Here is a 23,128-nt window from a genome sequence, read left to right on the forward strand (position 1 = left end):
TAAAAAGGTCTGACAGCGTCCATCAACGACATCATGAATAGTAGTCATGCAGCTTCAGTTAGCCGTATTCTAGAGTGTTACAGTGATGAGATCCAAATTATGACCACTAAAGGGACCGCATTTATCCTTTTTAATATAATACATTGGTGATTGAGCATCATGTGCATATTTAAAAAAGTAAATCACAGCAGTGTAAACACAAAGGAACCAATTTAAAACTGTCTGTGGTTACAACTGAGCTTTGCAGACTGAAGACATAAAAAAGCACACCACACATCTGCTCGTCATTGTTTATTAAAAAAAAATATTTACAACAACAAAACCTCAACAAAATGATATGTTTTCTTGTCATTTTGAATACTAGGAGAAGATCTTCCTTGTCTCCCCCCCCCCCCCGCCCACGTTTCTATTCAGCAGGAACACTTGCATACGGTCATCTCAAACAAACGGTGAAAGGCTGATAAGGATCAGAGATACATCCTTAACTGCTCTAGACAAACACGATCATTGTAGTACATGTTTACGGAAAAGGTGTGTGTGTGTATGTGCAGGCCATTCCTTGTAGAAGATGGTGAGATGCATAATAAGAAAACAGAAACCAGAAAGGTTCACACTGCGAAGGCAAACAGCTTTACTGTAGAGCAGTAACAAAACCATATGAATTTGGGTACACGCTAACTTCTACTTTAGTGTTTTCGGCATAATAAACACAAAGGATTAGCTGTGATGGACGAAGCATTTATATGTTCTGTAATTTCTCAGTGCTTTTCATCGAACTGGCTTTTCAGCTTATTACAAATCTCAGTAACTTCTACGGTCGTCTGAAGGCTTTATATAATAAAGAGAGCATTTTTCCTCCAAACACTTGAATCAGACAATGTTCACTTTTTTCTTATTCCTAACATAATAATATTCCTAAAAGATCATCTTAATTTTAAGGTTATGTTCACATTACAGACTTTATTAATCTACTCTGATGTTTTTGCTCAGATCAGATACTGCTGTAGTCAATTTTGTTTTGGAAATGGCATGCATACGCATATTGATATATTTATGCACGTCCCTTCATCACTTCCCAAATGTGTATAAGAAAAATACATAAATACATAAAATCAAATATATTAGATATGTTTCCAATCTATAAAAAAACAGATTTCAGTCATTTTAGCATGGTAATGTGAACATCGCACAAGATATTTTTGGGAAAAGTGGGCCATAGCCATTTAAAGCCTTTATTAAGTTTTCTAATTGGGACATTTTTTTAACACACTACTGCATTTATTTTGTTTACTAATACCAACCTGGCTGTAGCTTATCTAAACTTTCAAATAATGAGAAAAAGGAAATGAAGTTATTCTGTATTCTTTCTTAAAAGTTGCCAGACCATAAACCACCATCTACTATAATTGCAATTTTCCAACTACCTTTATCAGAAAAATGCCATTTAAGAGTACACAGGAAAGTGGTTTAGTGAAAATCCAGGAAACATTTTCAGCTTCACTCAATGCCAGCTAAATGAACAACAAATGACATCAGGTTTATTGCAATTATCTACATCCAGTCATTGTCACTGTCCACACAAGCACTCAAAACACTCAAGGGTCAGAGATATATGTAAACTGTTAACGTAAAGATTTCTGAGCTCGATTGGATAAAAAATAAACAATGATTTTTCTCTTCCTCAGAATGATGGCAATATGTGAGGGTAACATTTATAAGAAAAAGAAAAAAAATATATCACAACATAAAAAAAGCTGGAATAAGTAAGGTGAACAGGCATTTCGTTTGACTTCGTACACTTTTAACTGAATAATTTTCTAAACACAAATAATTAAAAAAAAAAAACTGAAAAAGAAAAGAAGCTCCATCTATCTGCCTGTAAGCACTACAGCAGAAGTAAAAGACCAGAATGCAGTTTGAGTTTGAGAAGCACCGGCGAAAGTAAGCACATTGAGTAGCCTGTGCAGGAGCCTAGCACCACAATCTTCAACCTTGACTGAAATTTCGTCCACTTACGAGCTGAGCAGGCACTGCAAACAAAAATGTCCATTTCTACAGACATTTTAGAGACCCATGCACAGACCTTTATTTATTTATTTATTTATTTTTAAGTGCAAGAGAGATGCATCCTTCAGCAGATGCCCTAGGTGTGACAGAGGAAACAGCAGAAAACAGGCACAGCAGAGTCCATGGCCTGAAAATCACTGACTGGAGTTCAGAGCAATTGCTAGGCCATAAATAGCCCTGTCGGTGGAGTACTCAGTACTTCCAAGACTGACCCAGGATCAGAGTCTAGAGACAAGAAGAAGCAGGCCACAGATGTTACTGGAGCATACCCCGAGCCACATATTTCAGGATACCTCCATGTCTATAAAACGCAACGTCCATCTCATTCTCAAACAGAGCCACCACACGGAAACACTTTCCTGTGCTTGTCTAAAACACAAAAAGAAAATATTAATCAGCACAGCTAACAGTTATCAAACTCTAAAGTGATTGAAAACAACAATTAATCATGGAAAATTTTACATGAATAAAAATGTATTGTAAACATAAACTCAACTAAATATTTACTCCTACTACACAATGAATCTGTTAAAAAGAGATTTAAATATGATAATTAAATGCAGAAATATATAAAGAAATCTGATGGAGAGAGCTGGATTTTATTTCTCAGAACATGTATAAATTAACTTTTTTTCCAGTCTGTGTATGTGCACAAATGTAACCAGATAGGATGGACACTTCACTCATTTGTATTTATTTATAAAAAAAAAAAGGCAGCAGAAAAATATGTAGAAAGTGTAGTGTAGTGCATACAATTAAAAACCCTAATAATTATTTAATTTATTAATTAATAAAATGGGTCAAAAATGTGCGCAAAAAGCTGCAGCAGGACATTTGAAGTTTACATCACATTGTTCTGTGATTTTATTAGCTTGATTACCCAGGGGGGTGTTAACACATGCATTAGAACTATTGGGACAACTATTTGACTGTAATTAGTGAGTATTTAGTACATGTACAGTGCATCACAAAAGTGAGGACATCCCTTATATTTCTGCAGATATTTAAATATATCTTTGCATGGGACAACACTGACAAAATGAAAAGTAGTCTGTGTGGAGGTGTAGGCAGGTTAAACGCAAAAATAAAGGTGGCCACATATTGATACTTCAGAAACTTCCACTAAAAGGTGTACTCACTTTTTGTAGCTGGTGGATTAGACATTAATGGCTGTATATTGAGTTATATTGAGGGAAGAATACATTTACACTATTAAATAAGCTGCACACTACTTTGTCATACTGTAATTTTGTCAGTGTTGTCCCATGAAAAGCTGCACTTAAATATCTGCAGAAATGTGAGGGGTGCACTCACTTTTGTAATACACTGTACAAGTAAACTGATTAATAGACTATAATTTAATCATAAAAAAGCACAACTGTTGAACATTAAAAAACATCTTACCATTACGGTTAATTCTTGTTGAGGAGTGAACTCCTCTGGTATTGAAATAGAAAATCTCTCTTTTCCACAGAGCTCCAGTGAGTCAGCATTCTGTCCAGGCAGGAACTGTAGAGGAGCAATACCCATCCCTACCAGGTGGTTCTTATGCATTTTCTCAAAACTCTCTGCAATCACTGCCCGAACTCCCTAGAGACACACAGAAAGAAAAAACGCATCTGATAAAACAGAAGATCAAAGACAAAGACTTTGCCCTGCTATCTAGAGTGCAGAACAGAAGGGTTTGTTTGCCCTCTAATGTAGCAGATGTACCAGTAGGTAAGGTCCTTTAGCCGCCCAGTCCCGGGAATTGCCAGAGCCATACTCTTTCCCTGCCAAAATGATGAGGGGAACTCCGTCTCTTTGGTACCGCTCCGCTGCCTCAAACACATCCAACTACCAAACAGATGAAACACAGGACTTACTAGAACAGTGTTAAACAAATCATCACTACCACAACAACAGATTTACTGTAAAGCAGATAAAGATGTTCAAGGTACAACCTTGTTAATAGTGGTCAATATTATTGGGAACCTACCGTCTGTCCAGAAGGAATGTGAAGCGTCTTGGGGCCAGTTTTGCCAATAAAACGGTTCTGGAGTTTAATGCTAGCAAAAGTTCCTCTAGTCATTACAGCATCATTTCCTCTCCGTGCTCCATAAGAGTTAAACTCTCTAGGGGTGAGGCTGGGGAGAAAAAAAAAAAAAAAAAAAAAAAAAAAAAAAAAAAAAAAAAAAAGTGTCAATATTCAAGTTCCCCACACTAGACAAAAATATAGTAATAGTAAGACAAAAATAATAATTAAATAAATACAAAAAAGACACAAAATCTACCGGTATGTCATTCACACAGCAGGTAACGGGGTCCAAAGAGGTTTTAATACAGTTTCAATAAATGTTAATTAATGTTAATTAGCATATATTTTTAGTCATTAATTTTTCATTGACCTCAGCAAATGGCTTCTGATCGGTCACATCGCTGCATATAGGTCATGTATCATTTGATTTCAATACCAGATATGAAAGTAGTAGTGATGAACCGATCTGTGTTTTTGGGAGCGATTTAAATGCTGATCTTGGACGTGGCCAAATGTCACATTTAAGCCACACTGATGCCAAGCAAACTCGGTATAAATCACCCTAATTACAGCCACCACTAAAAAAACAATAAAAATGTAAGCAGACTGTACATAAACGAAAGCGATTTACTCACCAGCAAACGTTTTTTAGGCAAGATGTGTGTAATTGATTTTATTTTTATAATTATGTTTTTGTTTAGATACATGTCAATAGTGCAGGAACGGGTATCTCACCATCTGCCTTCTCACAGCCTGTTTTCTGGAGTCATCTTAAAATAGATTATATTTATTTAAAAATAATATATAAGTTTTTATTTTTATATAACTAAAACAACAACAACAACCTTGCACTTTAGCTTAGCTTTCTAGCTGCAGCAGATGGCACATTAGTCCTACACATATAAACTTCAGAACTGTAATTTACTGAGTTTACTTGTTAAAATCCTTTAGCCCCCTATGGATCCTAAATTAATCATTATGTAAATCCAGCAGTGTATTAGACACATCATACCACTTACTTTAATAAACAAATCTGTTATTCTTTTAAATATTAGGTGATAACTGATTATTTTTGTCGTATGTATATAATTCAGACATTGCATGCATAATTTTTTCTAACAACAGTAACTGTAACGTGGAGTAACATGTTTAGGTTGTAAAATCACCTTATAATAATAATTTACTTTTAATCAAAAGTAATTTCCACAAATGTTGTTCTAGGAAACTATAGGGTGGGCTTGGGTTCATATTGGCAAATGTGATGGTGGTAAAAAAGATTAGTGATCTTAAGTCCAAAACGTGCCCAGTCATGTTTGTGTGTAACTAGTGGAGCCTGCACCAGCACGGACTGTAGCAGAAAGTCAGCAGCACTCCTCGTTATCAGCAGTGTGCAACAACACAGAAAGCTCAGATTTTGTATATAGTCATAGTGTAACACACAGCTAGCACCATGGCAAAAGTAAAAAAAAAACACAACTCGTAGGAGTAGAAAATAGACGTTATTCTATGACCCCAGATGCAGTCCACCAAGGAAAGATGTTTTATGTCGGTGTGTGGTTCTTTAGTTTAGAACACCAGATACAAGGCTAATGTTGCTAACAAACACTGAAATCATATTTTCACAATTGCATCTCTTCACACACTCACCTAAAATCTTATTTTTGGAGAACTACTCAAAAGTTGGCACCCTACTTCTCATTCAGTGTTTTTCTTTTTGTAAATTGTAAATTGATATTAAAGTAATTCCGACTACGAATAAACCGCTGTTTACTTGAAGCCATTCAAGAAAATGCCAAGAAGTGCAAAGCTGTCATCTAAGTAAGAGGTGCTACTTTGAAAAAACTAAAATAGAAAACATGTTCTGGTTAACACTGTGTTTACTAAATAATTCCATGTTTTAAAATAATGAAATATACTGAATTTAAGCTGTGTCTTAACTTTTGACTGGTACTGTATTTGTATATCTACTGAAACAATATGATACCATGTTCTAATGTTACTGGGATTTAACTGCAACAGGCTGTGGATTGAGAGGCCATTGACAAGAAGCATTTATAGAAATGAGATGGTGAGAATGCAAGTCTAGTGTTTGACATGATTTACACCTGGTAACATAATCAGTCTTAAGAATCAAGATTATATATGGATAAGGCTAATTCACAAAAATGCAAGTGTTAATCGCAAATTAATGTCATTTTAAAATTTGAATGCCTTGACTTAAAGGATAACATTCTGTAAATTGATATTAACCTTGTGTCTTTTAAAAAGTTAAGAAATAGTTTTTCAGGTTAACCTGACTTTTTCAGGTTTGTTAGACATAAGAATAAATCATAAACCTATATAAAAGCACAAGCTGTACATAACTGAAATGACAAAACAGTTGATGAGCCTTTTACCGTTTACTTTGTAGGTATCTTGCAGCTGCGCTGACACGTGCAATACTACCGGCAGGAGAGATGTGATCAGTGGTGACTTTGTCCCCCAAAAAGAGAAGAGCATGAGCATTATCGATGGACACAGGAGTTGGCATTTCTTTAGACTGTGAGGGGAAAGTTAACAGGACAGCTCAGTTAGTAAACTCTGCACTATAGCATCAATTCTCTAAAACTTTTAAATGTAAGATGCACAATCACTTACAAGTTTGCTGAAGAAAGGGGGGCAACGGATGTATGTAGATTTGGGATCCCAAGGGAAAAGCAGAGCATCTGGTGCATCCAGGTTACTCCAATACGTGCTTCCTTTCTAAAAGTGAAAGAGACCCCAATAATCTGAGATAGATTGATTTAATAAATTGATTTACATTACTTTGCTGGAAACAGTTTAAGACCTTTACCTGCATCCGACTCCTAAGCTCTCTAAATACAGAGGCAACAACTGTGTGTTCTTCTACATCCTGAACTTCTTCTTTAGATGGCCACACATCTTTAAGATACACCTCTTTGCCTTCTGGGTTGAAGCCTACATACAAAACATAGCAAAAAAATATCTATATATTTTTTGCAGTAAAAACGTTCACAGCCAAATCAATACATAAATACAAGTCTTACCAATAGGCTCTTTCTCAAAGTCAATTCCAACTGTGCCCGTGATGGCATAGGCAACCACTAGGGGAGGTGAAGCTAGATAATTGGCACGAACACAGTCACAAAGGCGTCCTTCAAAATGCCTGTTACCAGACAACACTCCACATGCAACCAGATCACCCTAACAAGAGAGTAACCGGTTCAGTGTTGTGTGAAACAGAAATACATTAAAACTAGTATATATATATATATATATATATATATATATAAAATATGAAATAGATAAAACAAACAATAGAATATGAGTCACAGTATATGAAATCCTACCTGTTTAATAGCATCTACCACAGACTCAGGTAAAGGTGCTGTGTTTCCTACACAAGTGGCACATCCATAACCAATCACCTCAAACCTGGCATATAGAAAAATAACTTACTGTCAGAAGGAAAGGCTTAACTTTGAGACATGCTCACTACATAAACAAGCTTTTGTTTTTTTACATTCTAATTACTTTAGCTTTGTTTGTAACCGTAAAATATCACATTTATTTTCACCTGTTTGGGTATTGAGTTTTTAGTTCCTCTTTTTATATTTATTTTCAGTTATTCATATTTTATTTTATTACACTGTATTTATAATTACCAGTGTTGTATTGTTGTAACTTATTACTATCTACCTAAAATTACTGATAATGTATCCGCAGGTTTATCTGGTAATGCAACTGCTTTAAAAGTTCTGCCAGTGCAGGCCAAAGTTTATACAAAAACAACTACATTTGAGCTGTTAAAGAGAAGCATAAACCTCAACTTGTAGTTTAGAAGGAAAAAAAAATGTATTAATTTTATAACATACTTTTTGGCATTATATACATAGCTAATACATGACTATATACCCAACTTTAAACCACAGATCACTATATTTTCTCTATTTACATGATTTAAGGCTTAAGCAGCAAATCACTGTAATAACACAGCTTAAACTAAGAACAAAAGTGGGAATAGTATGCACCCCCAAACAAGCTACAAATGTGTGTTTTTACCCAAGCTGGCTTAGGTAAGGCAGCACTCCACTGGCGTTGAGGTAGTGTGTAACCATGCCACTGCCTGGAGCTAGGCTGGTCCTGATGTAAGGCTTTACCGTAAGACCAGCCTCCACAGCTTTCTTTGCTAAAAGGCCTGTAAGCACAACAAAATTACTTCATAATGCTGTTTATAAGACAACCACAGAACACACGTCTGTACTCAAAATTAAGTACACCATTTTCTGCACTGAAGAATGCCTTCAAAACTTCCTTTTGTTTGGTTTGTTTTGACAGAGGGGCAGACAAAAAAGATCTTTTAAAAATGGCAAATTTCTGTTTTGATAGAAGTAAAATTTGGTTTATTTTGCTGTCAGTAAGACATGATTTATGATGGTTCACAAAAAATTAAGTAATTGAACGCAAGACCACGTTTTTGTCTCTGCATGTAGGTATTAGATGTCCACATTATCTGTTTAAATATCATAGGTAAATTATGCCTTTAACAGTGCAAAAATTAATGTAATTTTCAAAACAAAGTATATCCTAGGGATGCAGCGGTTCTCTGTATTTTATCGAACCGTTCGGTTCTGCCTGCCGGTTCTGCAACAGTGAAACAAAGCAAACCACATAGATAAAATACAAATGTCACCAAACCCAAACTGTGGTGCAGACAAAATCTTCCCATGTAAACAGCCTAAACCACCTTTCTTACCTGCAGTGAGCATGACAGAAGGGTTGCAATTATTAGTGCAACTGATAACGGCGGCGATGACAACTGATCCGTGAGACAGAAAGTACTCGGTACCCTCATGTAGAAACGGCACTGTAATGCACTGCTTCTCTTTTGGAATGTGGAACCCTTTAAAACCCACCTGATTAAAACAAATTGCAAGTGTTATATTACAAATGAGTACTGTATTTTATAAGGCAGATTATTTTTTTATATTGTTATTTTAAATGACAAATGTAATTCATTACTGTTTTAAGTTTAAAACTCAAAAAGTTAAAAATTTAATTGGAAGTCATAGTCTATCACTCCATCTTCATTGTCCTTTTTGAATTTCAGACATTGTTAATATGCTGGCAGACATACCTTCTCATTGAGACAGTTGAGAAAGTCCTCCTTCATACAGGGTACAGGTACTCGATCCTGCGGCCGTTTGGGTCCACTTACACAGGGCACAATTGAAGCTAGGTTGATTTCAATAACCTGTAGAATGGTAGAACAACATGTTAGACAACGAATCCTGCTCTACAGCAACAAGTAAATTAGTACAAAAAAGACTTTAAATTAAAAGGAAATGCCATCCAAGGAACTTTATAACTTAGCATGTACATTAAACATCTCTAATCTACTGCCCAATCAAACCATCAGATGTAGTCCTACCTCAGAATATTGTGGATCTTCTGTCTGATCATCGGAGCTCCGGAACAGCTTAACAGCTTTAAGGTATCGCTCCATAACTTCAAGTTTCTCTTCTGTAAAGTCTTTGAAACAAATAAATGAAAATATCACACAATGGAAAAATATGCTCATATACACACAAAAAAGCACTAGCCACTACATTTCAGCAACTTAATTTACAACTTATAATTACATCTCAGCAACTAACAATTAGGAATGCAGTGGTGTCTTACTTTTGTTTTTTTTTTATTAAGCAAATCTATCCAACAATGTTTTGTCTAAATGTGAAAAGTATGTAAACCCTTGTATTGGTGTGACATTTCTACCATGTTAAGATCTGAATGTTAACTTGCCCATTTCTAAATAATGTATTTTGTTGCTTTATTAATATTTTTTATAAATGTGTGCTTATGAGTACTGTCTTGCTAGATGATCCACTTAGAATTAAGCTTCAGGTTATGAACAAAAACTATGGACCCAAGCAAAACCACTTAAAACTATGATACTCCCACTCCCATATTTAACAGCTGGGGTGAAGTTCTTATGTTGTGAGACTGTGTTGGCTTTTTATTTAAACTGAAAAATATATTTTGGATTCATGTATCCACAGATTTTTTTTTATAAGAAATCATGGCCTATGTAAGTGGGCTTAAGTTAAATTCAAATGGGCATGGGTATTTTTTGTGTTTTCATACTTTCATACTTTTTCAGCCTAGTAAGCTTTAATAACTTATTTTCTGAGATCTGTAGAAATCAAGGCACACTTTGATAATCCTATGTGGTGAAGGCCCATCTTCAGAAAGCAAGATACAAGTTCCGGTTCCTAACCTCTTGACTAAAACAATAGACTTTAATTAGACCTTTAAAGTGGCTCCTAAAGGTTTACATTCTTCAACTGTATTTTATGTTAAGTAAATGTTCTTTGCAAAAAAAAAAAAAGAAAAAGTCCTGTGCTTACTGGTCTGTTTAAAGTGCTTGAGAGTGGTGTCGTCCACAGGGAAAAAGCTAACAGTAGCATTGTATTCAGGGCACATGTTAGCAATGGTGGTTCTGTCTGCAGCAGAGAGCTGAGAAACTCCTGGTCCAAAAAACTCCACAAACTTCCCACCGACACTGGCTTGACGTAAGTGCTGCACACAGACAGATTATACAGTTTTCAGGCTTCGTTTGATAAAAAGATTACAAGAGTGTGATGTCCTTTATCTGAGTGTGATAAAGGAAAGTGTGATCCCCATTACTGGAGGATTAGTGTGTGCAAGTACCTTTGTGATACCGAGAACTATGTCTATAGATGTAGCCAGTGTGCTGATGGATCCCACCAGCCTGCACCCCACAACATGTGGCAAGGTCAGAGATACAGGTTGACCCAGCATTACTGCCTCAGACTCTATTCCTCCTACACCTGAAAGAGAGAGAGAGAGAGAAACAAAGGCAAGGTGAAAAGAGAGAGAAAAAACAGGATTAACACTGTATTCTACATGGTTCTCACCAGCAAAACAAACAGTCAGCAGCATAATGAAAATCATTGGACTAAAACACTTAAGCAGATGTTTTCTATACTGTATAAACATTTTATGATTAATGAACCAATAGACACAATTTATCACAACATAACATTTTCGATTATTTATATAATAAATAAACTTTTAATGTAGGCTTTGTGTAAGGTTTGATTGACACAAAATTAAAGGTCTCCTTATGCTCAAATGCACTTTTTATTGTTCTTTTTTGTGGAATACTATAGGTCTCTCAGAGTTGTATATGTATGCTGCATATGAAACTTTTCTTCAACCCCCACTGTCTGTAATAGCTAGTAAAATAAAATGTTCAGAAAAACAAGTATATCAAGAAAAGCTGTGTCTACGTCAACTCGTGAGTTCATTGCCTCGCCCACCTTGGCTCTGGACCGCCCACAGACAGAGCTAAAGCCAGGCAGCAGCAGAGCCTGACACTGTCAGCTTAAAGCTGTGTTTAAACCAGCTAGTTAGCATTAGCTATCTTGTGCAAGTAACCATAGGAGGTAGGCGTTCTCTGCTGCAGTGCTGTTAGACAATCAGAGGCGATATGTTTGCATGTCTTAATATTCATGAGCAAGAGCCCAAATTTAGTCTTCCTTCAGAGATCCACTAATTCAGCGAAATAAAGCAGGGTTAAATAGAAACACCAGAGCAATTTTTTTTTAAACAAAAATACGCCTCACACGGCATTCAACTAGACCACAACTAGACTTTTTTAGTGCCAGGAGGGAAAAAAAATCTTTGTACAGTAAATTCATCTCAGAGTGAAGTCATCTTACAGCTTTAAAACACATATTTTGAAAGGTTATTGACACAAATTTTTTGAAAGAATCCAAAACAATGTTTCAATGCAGTTTTCCCAAAAAAAGCAAGAAATCAGTAAAAATAAATGTCACCAAAATATTATTTCCTTTTTTCTGCATGCCACAGTATCACTGTATGTAAGAAACACACTCTAGGAGGATTTTTTTTTTTACGACGGTATATCCAATAAACTGTCATTTCTATATTTACAATTTTTCTCTTGACATTAAATGTCAATGTGTCGGTTTATTGTATATCATTTTGTGATGAATTGACCAACAAAATGTTTTTTTTTTTTTTACTGATTTTCCATCTTTTTCTTTTCCCAAGCACATGAATAGATGATCTTCTTGTTTATCTGGTATCCATCTGTTTAGATCTACTGCTGTGTGTAAATGACAACAGAGATGTAAAAGCAGGAAAGACTCACCCCAGCCGAGTATACCAAGGCCGTTAATCATAGTCGTGTGGGAGTCTGTGCCTACAACTGTGTCTGGATAGACAAAGCCCCCAATCTCCTGAACTACTTGAGACAGGTACTCCAGATTGACCTGGTGCACAGAACCAATGTCTGGAGGAACCACGGTCACATTCTTAAATGCTTTAGAACACCACTGTGGAAAACATAAATTCACATTGAGAAATACTTTAATGTTAATTTAAAAGTAATGGCCCCCAAACTAAATTCAGGAAACTTTTATATAGTATAGGAATGTAGAAAGCTTAGTTCTTGAACTTGAAAACTGTCCCTCACCTTAAAAAACTGAAGTCTTTCTTTGTTTCGTATGAGTTCCATCTCCTGGTTCCTGACGGCTGTATCTTGCCTGTGGGCATGCAGAAACAGAGCTATGTATTCAGCTAGTCTCCATAAACACCAATTAACAACTTCATCAACACTGACTCAACCACTTTTACAAAACACAAAACAGAAGCTTTAAATGATTTATTCACATATTTGGTTCTTTGTTCTTAATTTTTTAAACCGAACATTTCTCAGTACTTGGCTTTACAAAACTAAAGGACTATACTAGATTCAGTGACTACAGTAGTCTATGCAGGAGGCATTTAGCATCCCTCTGTTAAGCCAGGTAATAACATACAAATATCAATAGACTCAAATCTTAGAGAAGACTATGGTTAGAAGAAAATTTGGTTTAGGGATCTGATAAAGCAACATTGTTCTTACTCTGAGACAGGCTGCAGATGGAAGGGGCAGAGAAGTGGCGTATTTTCTATCTGTACCGAAGGTGCTCTGCTGGCATTGGAGGGAGCATCACTGCAGGAGCCTTTGCTGCAACTTCCTCTCTGACCTCCACACTGGCTGTTTCTGGGAGAAGACCGTGCAGGGCCCAAGCGTGGACCTGTCCCTTGTCCATCACCTCCGCCAGGATTAGGGGCATTTTGGATGGCACTGAGAAAAGAAAGAAACAGATGCATTTATAAATAGTGTAAACCAGACGGTATAAGAACAGGAAATTACAGGAAATTAATTATTTACATACATGTAACACACTTCTGCACATTTAATACAGGTTTACTCTATTAAGTGATTTGGGTATATGCTAATTACACCGTTGAGGCATCAAAAGTGGGTGAAAAAAAATGCAGAACTAGCAGGTGAACAATAAGGATTGGAGTGTGTTACCCAGATGCTAACTGCATTCCAAGCTAAACTGAAAGCAAACATTACTGTCTCATGTATCCCTACAAATTGTGAGATTTGCATGAAGTACAAAAGACAGAAACTGGGAGTAAATCACTAATTGGGTCTAGTTTTTGAAAACCACATGGATGCAGATCTATCATTCTACACACATCTTAGTTATATTTTAATAATCTTAATTAATTTCAATACCACCACTGCTTTTCTCATATGGTGCAATTTTGCTATTCTCTGTGTAACCATAGTTAAAAATGCATAAAGAAAAATGAAAGAACTAAAAGAACATTGAAGAAAAATCTAGGAACAGAAATCACTAACATAAGACATTAGCCTTAATCACAGTCATCTTCAGTTTGAGCGTCTAATGAACTTTACCATTTGCTAAAGTCGATTTGTAGTGAGTGATCTACTATAAGGTCAGTAGGACATTTGGGGTTGATGAGGTTGGGGTCGATTCCGTTCTTTGCCACAGCATCTCTCATGGCTGCCAGGTCCACCATGGCTGGAATGCCCCTGTGAGTAGGATTACACACACAGATTCAAACACATAACTACAGAACTACTTTTAACACAGACAAGTAATCAATACAATTTAAAAACTCACGTGAAGTCCTGCAGCAGGACTCGTGCAGGGAAGAACGGGATTTCTGCCTCATTCTGTCGTTCTTCCCAGTTCAGAATATTGTCCACATCTTCCTGCTTCACATAAAAGCCATCACACTTCCGGATGGCAGACTCTAGCAGCACACGAATAGAAAGCGGCAGTCTCTCTGAAAGAAGGAGGGTAAAATAATATGTAGGGATCACTCATCAGCGATTCTTTTTATTTGAACATGTACACTTGTGTAAACATTTGCTCCTGGTCAAATGGCATAAATAAGTGCATGTCCTCTACAAAGAACACACTTCTGCACATTTAATACAGGTTTACTCTATTAAGTGAACTGAAACTAAATGTCTGTTTTACCCACCAGTAGTGCCCAAACCATTGCATGGAAATAACCTGGACAATATTTAATGTACTTTAAGTGTAACAAAATGTAGACTTTATCACAATGTAGTTACGTTAGGGACATCACTCAGGATTAATCATTCTCCTGTTTTATATTTCCCACCAAATTCCATTTTTTCTTCAAAATGTAATGTATTGCAGACTTCTCACATTTGTGTCTTTGTATTTAAAATGAGTTTTAAGCCTTAATTCCACAATTGAGATTGTGTGCTCTACATCATGTTAATCAAACATTAACAGACAAACAGGAAGTTAAACCACTATAAATATTACATTTTCTCCTATCTACCTGCACAGCAGTGTGTGGCACATTATCTTTCACACATTTTACACTTAAATCCTCATTTCTATGTTGCATTATTTTAACTTCTTGGTAAATGATGCTGCAATTACACAGTATTTACCCCAATGCTAACACAGATCTTAGCATAAAAGAAATAGAACACCAAGTGCATATTGTGATATGCAGCCTTTGTCATGTTTCCATGCAAATAAGCTCATTTGCATTATGTAAGCATTAACAAAACAAATTACACAGTTCTAAAAAAAACAAAAAAGGTGTTGTAAATTTACTCAGCAATAAGGCTTACTGACAGGTATAACTCACTGCCTACTGACTAGCTGCTTTCTGGTCAGCATATCAGTTGGGTTCTGGGTCAACAGAAAGCTTTACAAATACCTGTGGTAAAGATATCATCTGCTTATCTCACGGCACTTACCATATTTGGGATCCCCAAGTTTCTGAGGATTGAAATATTTCTGGGCTTCATTTTTCTCAGTTTGTAGTGTGTCAATCAAATGGGCAAATGGGTGCTCTGCACAAAAATAACACAAAGCCATATTACATCTAGTAACACCACCTTTACAATATTGCAACAGTTTTAAAAAAATAAATGGGTAAATAAATAACTCTTTGATTTGGAGGGTGCTACTAATCAAAAAGAACAGTCAACTAAAAGGTATTTGGTTTAATATATTAAGAGAAAAAAGAAATCACAAAGAGACTTACTGAAACAGCATCTTCTACATGAGCAACTGAGAAAATTTAGATACCCACTGAACCATGAAGTTAATATGTGTAGGACTAACATGCCTCATGGTGGAAAGATAAAGATTTTAACCCCACTAACAGGAGACCGGTATTATCCAGAGTGCACCTTTCAGCCCAATTAATGAGTAGCAAAGCTAGCTTACACCAATAACCACTGTTTTTAGTGTAAGACAAAGCAGCAACTTTCAGTTTTTTCCACTTTAAGCTCCTTTAAGTTTTGTACAGGGAATCACATAATCTCTCACAGAGATTATCGCTGTTATTATTAAAATGTTGTTAGGATATCCATTTCCGCAGTATTGAAATCTACTTAAACAAAAAACAATTGTAAAAGCACTTCTGTTTGTGTACAGTCAGCTTAGATTCCCAGTGTTTGCTAAGATGTGGTCTTAATTAAGGGAATCCCAATATCAAACATTTGAGCCTTTGCTACAAGATTTGTACCAAGTTTGCCTGGCATCTATGTGCCATTAATGTGGCATTTGGCCCCGCCTAAAATATACAAAATAATATTCATTGTTCTGTAAATTTTAGTTTTCACATTTTAAATACAATGTCTTAAAACATTCTGAATAATGTTTATGGAAAGAGAGACCAGTCCTTAAGTATTGCAAATGCTACTATTTCCTTACTGATGTACTAAAAAAAATAACCTTTCAACATACTAGTACATACATACTAGGGGTGTCACGATCTCGATATTTTATCGAAATCGAATCGAAATGAGGTCACGATCTCGAGTATCGAAGTCAAAAAGAGGATCGACGATCCCTCCCGCGCGCGCTACGCAAATGGCGCGGCACCAACACAGCGCATCCTATTCATTTAAATAGAGATAGCCACTGCATGAGCGCAGTCGGCGGGAGTGTGATCACTGTTTTTTATCTGTCCAACGGGGGAGGGGGGGCGGGGGGGTGCGCGCAGGTTTTGTATCTGTATCTAACGGAGGGGTGGGTGCGCGCAGGTGAGAGCGTGTGAACTCGCTGAAATGCGTGTGTCAGTGTGACTTGAGAACACTGACTATAGATCACAGTGAGGTGGATTAAAAATCTTAAACTTATAATTGACTACACCTGTTGCTTTCCATTGAATTAAAAAAACATCTTTCTCTCAGATAAAGTAAACACAAGCGTGTTTCTGACTAAAATAAAAGCTTTTCAGGAGAGATATAAGTTATGTGTAAATATTTATAAGACAATACCCACATCACTTATCTAACCAGCCTGTACTGATTTCTGCCCCCCAATAATGCTTTCAATAACCTCTTGTAACCCCTGGGAGCCAGGGGTTACACTCTAATAGCCTTTAATAGTCTTCAGTAGCCTTTAAAAGACTTACCTGGCGGCCGTGGTGTGTCCACTAAACTCCGTAGTTATAAACATCCTGAGGTTAGCAGCGCGCTAACTGACCTGTTTATAATGTAATCCCAGCAGTGCCTCCGTGTCGGCTGTTCTAACCTGCTGCTGTTAGCTGCTTGGGCTGAAAGATGAACTGTAGTGAGCTGTATTATCCGGTTAGTGGGGTTAAAACCTTTATTTGTTTACAGAAACGGTAAAAACGGACTGGCTGAGCTCTGTAGCCCGTGGCTGGGCTGTACTGAAGTAGTGACTGAGTTTAGAGAGCGGGGCTTGTGCTGCTGCAGCTCCGACTAGTGGTTGGATGAAGAACTGCAGCTTCATGTAATGAGCAGTTTCACCAGCCATCCACACACAGCTCTGATAAACTGCTTGTTTTAATAGTGCACACTGTTGCTACCAAAAAAAGTCACTAGATGGCATTACCATATATATCTTAATAAATAATAATAATAATATTTATAATATTTATAATAATAATAATAATAATAATAATAATAATAATAAATATATTATTTAAATTTTATGAGGCATAAAATAATAACAAGAAAAAAAAACAAGAAAATCGAGAATCGAATCGAATCGTGACCCTCAAATCGAAAATGAAATCGAATCGAGGATTTAGAGAATCGTGACACCCCTAATACATACTAATGTTTAAAAGATCAGTAATAATTCTCCCAAATCTCTTGAGCTGTGTAGGGGCCTGGAGTGAAATTTAGTGTAATTTCTACAAACACCAGTCACCATCATTAACAAAACAGAGGCAGTCATTACAGTGTTGACAGTAGTTTTCAAAACCAAAACAATCTGAGTGGTTCTCACGAACATCTATGTATTCAATTCAAGATTTTATTGTCACGTCACAGAGTACAGGTGTACATGTGAGTGAAAAACTTGGGTGCAGATTCCCACCAATGCGCAAAGAATAATATTTACAAGAGAGTAATAAAATAATATAAAATATATAAAAATAGGACATACAGATAACTTACAGTATAAACACTATTTACAATACACTTAATTACAATAAACATGATAACTTACACTATAGACAAATATTGCACAGAACAGATATGCACAGATGTAGATATGCGGATAGTGTGGAAGTAGTCAGTATGTGACAGTATAGCTATGAATGTATAGCTTAGCGTAAGTATCAAACAGAGAAAGTGTAAGGGCAGTGTTCTGGACCTCATTTAAACACAGACACAGAAAAATGAAAAAACATTTTTGTGTTTCAGATAGTGTTACACTTTTTCAAGCTATGAAGTTAACCCCATTGTCAAATGACCAAAAGAGGTGTGGCAGATATCAGACAGTGACAATTAGAGGCCGACCGATCGATCGGCCAGCCGATTTAATCGGCCGATTTTTGTTATTTTTTTATCAATCGGCATCGGCCGATTTTCTTATTTGGCCAAGCCGATTTTAATCCGGCACATCTGCGGGCAGCTACTTGGAACGCAGCGCAAGGTTTCAAGAGTGAGCAAGACTTTCAACGGGTAAGGCATCCATTTTTACAATCCAGTGTCCCAAAGTCTATATTTTCTCTCATGATTAGTAATCTGTGATGTTGCTTCATTTACTGAAAAAGAATAGAATTTCAACTGCATCGGTGTTGTAGCATTTCTCTCCAAACGAAACTATGCTTAGCGTTGATGGCAGGAGTGCATTTGGAATGCGCCCTGACTATGCAAGGCAAGCCCTATCTATAAGCTCTAGTATAAAATAACTGACGTCTCTTCTTCAGAAACGAAAATCTAAGTAAATAAAATCAAATTAACACTTGATATTTTCAGTATTTAAATTATTTTTAGACGAAATGAAAAAGGGCAGGACTAAAACTGTTTAAGGATATTCGCAGCATCAGCTGCGCTGAAATAATAATTACTGGTTAGTCAGGATTATTAGAGGACTGTACTTCTCCTTATATATAAATAAGCTTTATTGTAAACGAATTAATAAAACAAATAGTTTCTAAAATAATGGAGTTAAAATAAAACATCTCTTTTTCCTTCACTACAAACAGACATTAAATCATGCCGCCTCCTGCTGTTCTGCTGTAAAACTCACCCGTTTAAAGCGGTTTGCGCTGTTAGATATTAAATGAAACGATGAGCAGAATTTTCTGTTTTGTCGGGTTCTACTTTAGAACCCCCTCCAGACTTTTCTGATAAAAGCTCATTTTATCCTGAACCTATAAAGTCCGCGCTCTTCAGCTTTCTCAACTCATTTTCCGCTCACGCACCGAACCTCCAGTACAGCTGATGAGACGCGTTTCTCTGGCTAAGGAGCTCATTTGAAGAAGAAAAAAAAAAACAGATAAAGCTATATTTAAATTACAGCACCTGTCTGTTTTTGCATTATTTATAATTTTATTCTTAATTTAAACGTCACCCATTTTTGTAAAATAATAGCTGCAGCCCTAATGTGAACATTTTATAACATTGTCCTCCCATGTCCATTCGTTTTCAACTGCATGGAGTTGAAGAAGAAATGAGCTTTGCCGTTTTGGAGTAACTATCTAAAGTTGTCACATTATGGAAGTCTTCTTGCACTCTGTTAAACATATTAAAATGAATAATTAATAGACTAACAGACTGCAACAAGTCATACATTTGTTAATTAGTAGGCCCCTACAGTAAATTTTATATAATAGCCAACATAATATTTCTACTATAAACATGAATATATAGTGTATATAGAACATATGTTATATAATGAATAAAATAAAATGTTATGGATAATACAATCTAAATAAAAGTAATATTTTTTTTATTAACATATAGTGCATACCTGTCAAATTTTAGATTAAAAAATAAGGGATATTTTCCTCTGTCCGCTTAAAGTTGTCCCACCAGCCCAACGTAGGTTCAGTATCCCGTACATTTTAAGACAGGTTTACAAAAAAAATCTAAAATAACGACATGTGAACCACTTACACACAATTAGATGATCAGAATCTGAAATGTTGCAGACATTCCTACATATGTCATTCTTTTAATACAGCCAAATTAAAAACACTTTTCCAAATATTTTTTTAAAAGTTAAGATTTCATGTCTTTTTGGCATAAATGCACTCTTTTTTTATAATATATTTTTTATTTATTTAATGGATTCAAAATTGAACAAAGGGTGCACAAATTCTGCAAACTGAATCTTTTGATCACTCCACCCCTGATCAGTTTAGTTAATTTTTAACATTTCTAGTTCAAGCTGTATTTTTTTTTTTTAAGGTTTAATCTGTGTGTTTTATTTCAGAGACGAGTATTTTTAAGCAGCTATCAGAAAAATCTCATCACAGTTTACATGATTAGCCTACCGTTCCCTTTCTTTTAGAAAAATCGCTGTATATCCAGATATGTTTTAACATCAGCTGCTCCGACTAGCTGCCTGTGGCTTCCCCACACTGACCCTCCTTTGCAAGCTGATTGGCTGTTTCTCCTGAAAGGCGGGACTTTCTCCTTGAACCGGCTGCACGATTGGTTAAGAGACACAGAGCAGTCAGCTCCCTGTCTCCTCAATAATATATATATTTTTTATTTTAATATAATACGGGAAATTTACGGGAAAATACTAATACGGGAGGACAGCGGGAAAGAGGAGTAAAATACGGTAGTTTCCCGGCCAAAACGGGAGACTTGACAGGTATGATATAGTGATATAGTAACATTAAAGTCACTATAAAATGCTAACCTTATTTTCAATAAATTGTGTGAAGTTTACAACTGTTGTGCCTCCTCTTACTAGTATGATTTTAAGCATGCCAAATAAGTATAATACGATAGCATATCGTCACTAAAAATCGGCAGGTCACATCGGCCATCGGCTGACTCTGACCACTAATGATCGGTATCGGCATCGGCCTTAGAAAAACCCATATCGGTCGGTCTCTAGTGACAATGTGACTGTAACTGTAAAACCTAAACTTAAATAACGTGCAGTCAACATACCACCGTATGCCAATTTATTTACATTAATGTAACTCTTGAACCAAACAAACTCAGTAAATTTAGAGACATTACACTCCGTGACACACTCTAAGAGGTCTTCTGATCTTTGCAGACAATAATTCAGTAAAGGAAACCGGCAACAGTAGCTACAGGCCAGCAGTGGGTTGGGTGGACAGGGAGGGAACACTCTCCTTATCTCTGGAGCCAAATGCTCTTCCTTACTAGATTAGAAGACCCCTACTGAGGCATAATGAAACACACTTCAACTATTTAAAGATTAAAGCCCCCTGTAACTTTTAAGCCACATCATCATCCAAATCTACAGACTACTAAGTATTTCCTATCATGCCTGCACTTATTAGTCTACATAATCGACAATGTTAATTACAACAAATTGTCGACTTATTGGTCATTTGTAATTGCAATGCACTACAGTGCTGTGGACAGAAATGCAGTGGGAGAGCAGCAATGAATTCACTCACAGGTTACACAGATGTGATTAATCACATATTTCTACTGTGCTTAATTTGTTATATTTTTTAATCGACACCACTAGTCATAAATCGCTTTATTATTTGTAATGGGATCTAGTTATCTAGTTTTATGTTAAGGCAGAAACAGGACAACAGTCTGCCATTCACAGGTTGAGCAGACGAGGTAACTTAGTTAAAACATGTAACTATTGGAACAGAAGCTGCGCCCACTGGAAACTATAGACTCTAATCGATTATACGGGGGGAAAACGTCCCATTATCCGACGACTAAAATAGCTATTGGTTGCAGCTCCAGCGACTGTATATGTACACAGGAGCTTTACGGACAGTGGCAGACAATACTTGAGAACAAACCTCTAGCTGGGTTAGCTAGCTAGCGTAGCTAACCTAACACCTTAACGTACTTCTGAAGACGTTTGACATTTGGCTGACATTTGTAACTAGTTAGCTAACGTTTCATGTTCTTAAGAAACCTAACTTTAGTTAATTACCCTAACGCTAGTTAGCTAACGCTGCGGACCACACATTACGGCTAAAGTTAGTAGTTAAGGGAACGACGCCCGCTGTCCTGCGTCGCTGCTCTTTAATGTCAGCAGAGCCGAACCGGTGTTCTGTCGAATTCTCCTACCTTGTCGAACCGTGCTGCCCCAATGTATATTTAACTGTAAAAATACAAAAGAAGCACTATTTTAGGGCATGTACCCAGTGATATTCCAGTAGATGTACGTTATTAGATTTGGATTGCATAATTCATTGTACCATGGCAAAGTTATAGTAAATATAGCTCATTACAAACTGCTTTTGTATTTATTTATGATAATAAGTGTAATTTTTTGTTTCCCTTTACACGTTTGTGCAATGACAGTTCGTCCAGGTTGTTTAATACACATAAACCCCCCTAAACCAGATTAATTATACATAAAAAACGAGAAATAATTAAATAGTGTAGGTCGGCGCATGCGCAGTAACTTTGGGAAGCATGTATCGATGGGTAGGAAAATTCGACAGAACACCGGCAGCTTTAGCTTTAACAGCCCGTTATGTCAATGCTAGCTAGTTAGCCTGTCGGCTAATGAGAGGGGGATTTTAAATAGCTCCTCTCCTAACCGACACCGCCGCTGTGTGAAGAGCTACTCACACTCCTCGCTGACAGGCTATAAACCCCGGGGTAAAGAGTTATTATCGCAGGCTGGAGGAGAGGGCTCTTACCTTGCTGTGAGGAAGTGAGCGCCATGATGACTTCTGAGATTAACACGACTCTGCTCGAGAGGAGTGTGGTAACGCCTCCCCCACATCCAGCCAATTAGCGACAGGAGTGAGGTCAAAGCCACGCCCACCTGCCCAATGCAGTGGCGTAACAACAGCGCCGGATGTGGCGCTGATAGAAACCTCTAGATAGAAACTCTAGAGAGGAGAACTCCAACTTTATTATAATGTATTCCTGTAGCCCGGGCTTTGTCATACCACCAGGGGCGCTCCCGAGTCCAAAATGAATGGGTTTAAATGGAGTGAGCAAAATAAGAGTTTGTAAATGTTTAATAATTTTTATACAGGATAATGTACACATTCTCTCAATACAGAGCAAAGTCAAACGTTTTAGTACCGCATACATTATTTTAAAGCTCTTAACCTTCAGATAAAAGCCTTTTAAAACTGCTCTGACCGTAACTCCAGCATTAGCTTACCGACCAGTCAACTCACAGTAGCACCAAATGCTAGCGTCTTTACTGCTTAAAATCATTT

The 23,128-nt window shown here is 36.6% G+C and overlaps 1 protein-coding gene across 1 annotated transcript; it reads right to left on the minus strand.

Annotated features, from left to right (window-relative positions):
• Positions 1-1,512: 1,512 nt before the first annotated feature.
• Positions 1,513-22,702, minus strand: ireb2 (iron-responsive element binding protein 2). Its single transcript, XM_007228554.4, has 22 exons — positions 22,595-22,702; positions 15,249-15,344; positions 14,122-14,287; positions 13,893-14,030; positions 13,041-13,265; positions 12,609-12,678; positions 12,285-12,468; positions 10,796-10,935; positions 10,492-10,663; positions 9,516-9,616; positions 9,222-9,338; positions 8,841-9,000; positions 8,147-8,282; positions 7,435-7,519; positions 7,132-7,288; positions 6,918-7,042; positions 6,722-6,826; positions 6,481-6,623; positions 4,046-4,193; positions 3,781-3,903; positions 3,472-3,657; positions 1,513-2,436 (listed from the first exon to the last, which is right to left on the minus strand). Exons 1-22 carry the CDS (start codon positions 22,617-22,619, stop codon positions 2,323-2,325), a joined length of 2,916 nt encoding a protein of 971 aa, XP_007228616.3. The 5' UTR covers positions 22,620-22,702; the 3' UTR covers positions 1,513-2,322.
• Between the last annotated feature and the right edge of the window lie 426 nt (positions 22,703-23,128).

This window comes from Astyanax mexicanus, chromosome 2 (assembly GCF_023375975.1).
Source record: "Astyanax mexicanus isolate ESR-SI-001 chromosome 2, AstMex3_surface, whole genome shotgun sequence".
NCBI classification, from domain to species: domain Eukaryota; kingdom Metazoa; phylum Chordata; class Actinopteri; order Characiformes; family Acestrorhamphidae; genus Astyanax; species Astyanax mexicanus.

What these genes read in the sequence shown, in the direction of transcription:
- ireb2 (XM_007228554.4), bottom strand. Translation starts at nt 22,619, where the DNA reads ATGGCGCTCACTTCCTCACAGCAAG. An exon ending in GCTCACTTCCTCACAGCAAG is followed by an intron (nt 15,345 to 22,594) that starts GTAAGAGCCCTC and finishes ATTTTTGTGCAG; the next exon opens with AGCACCCATTTGCCCATTTG. An exon ending in AAAGACTTCAGTTTTTTAAG is followed by an intron (nt 12,469 to 12,608) that starts GTGAGGGACAGT and finishes TGTTTTCCACAG; the next exon opens with TGGTGTTCTAAAGCATTTAA.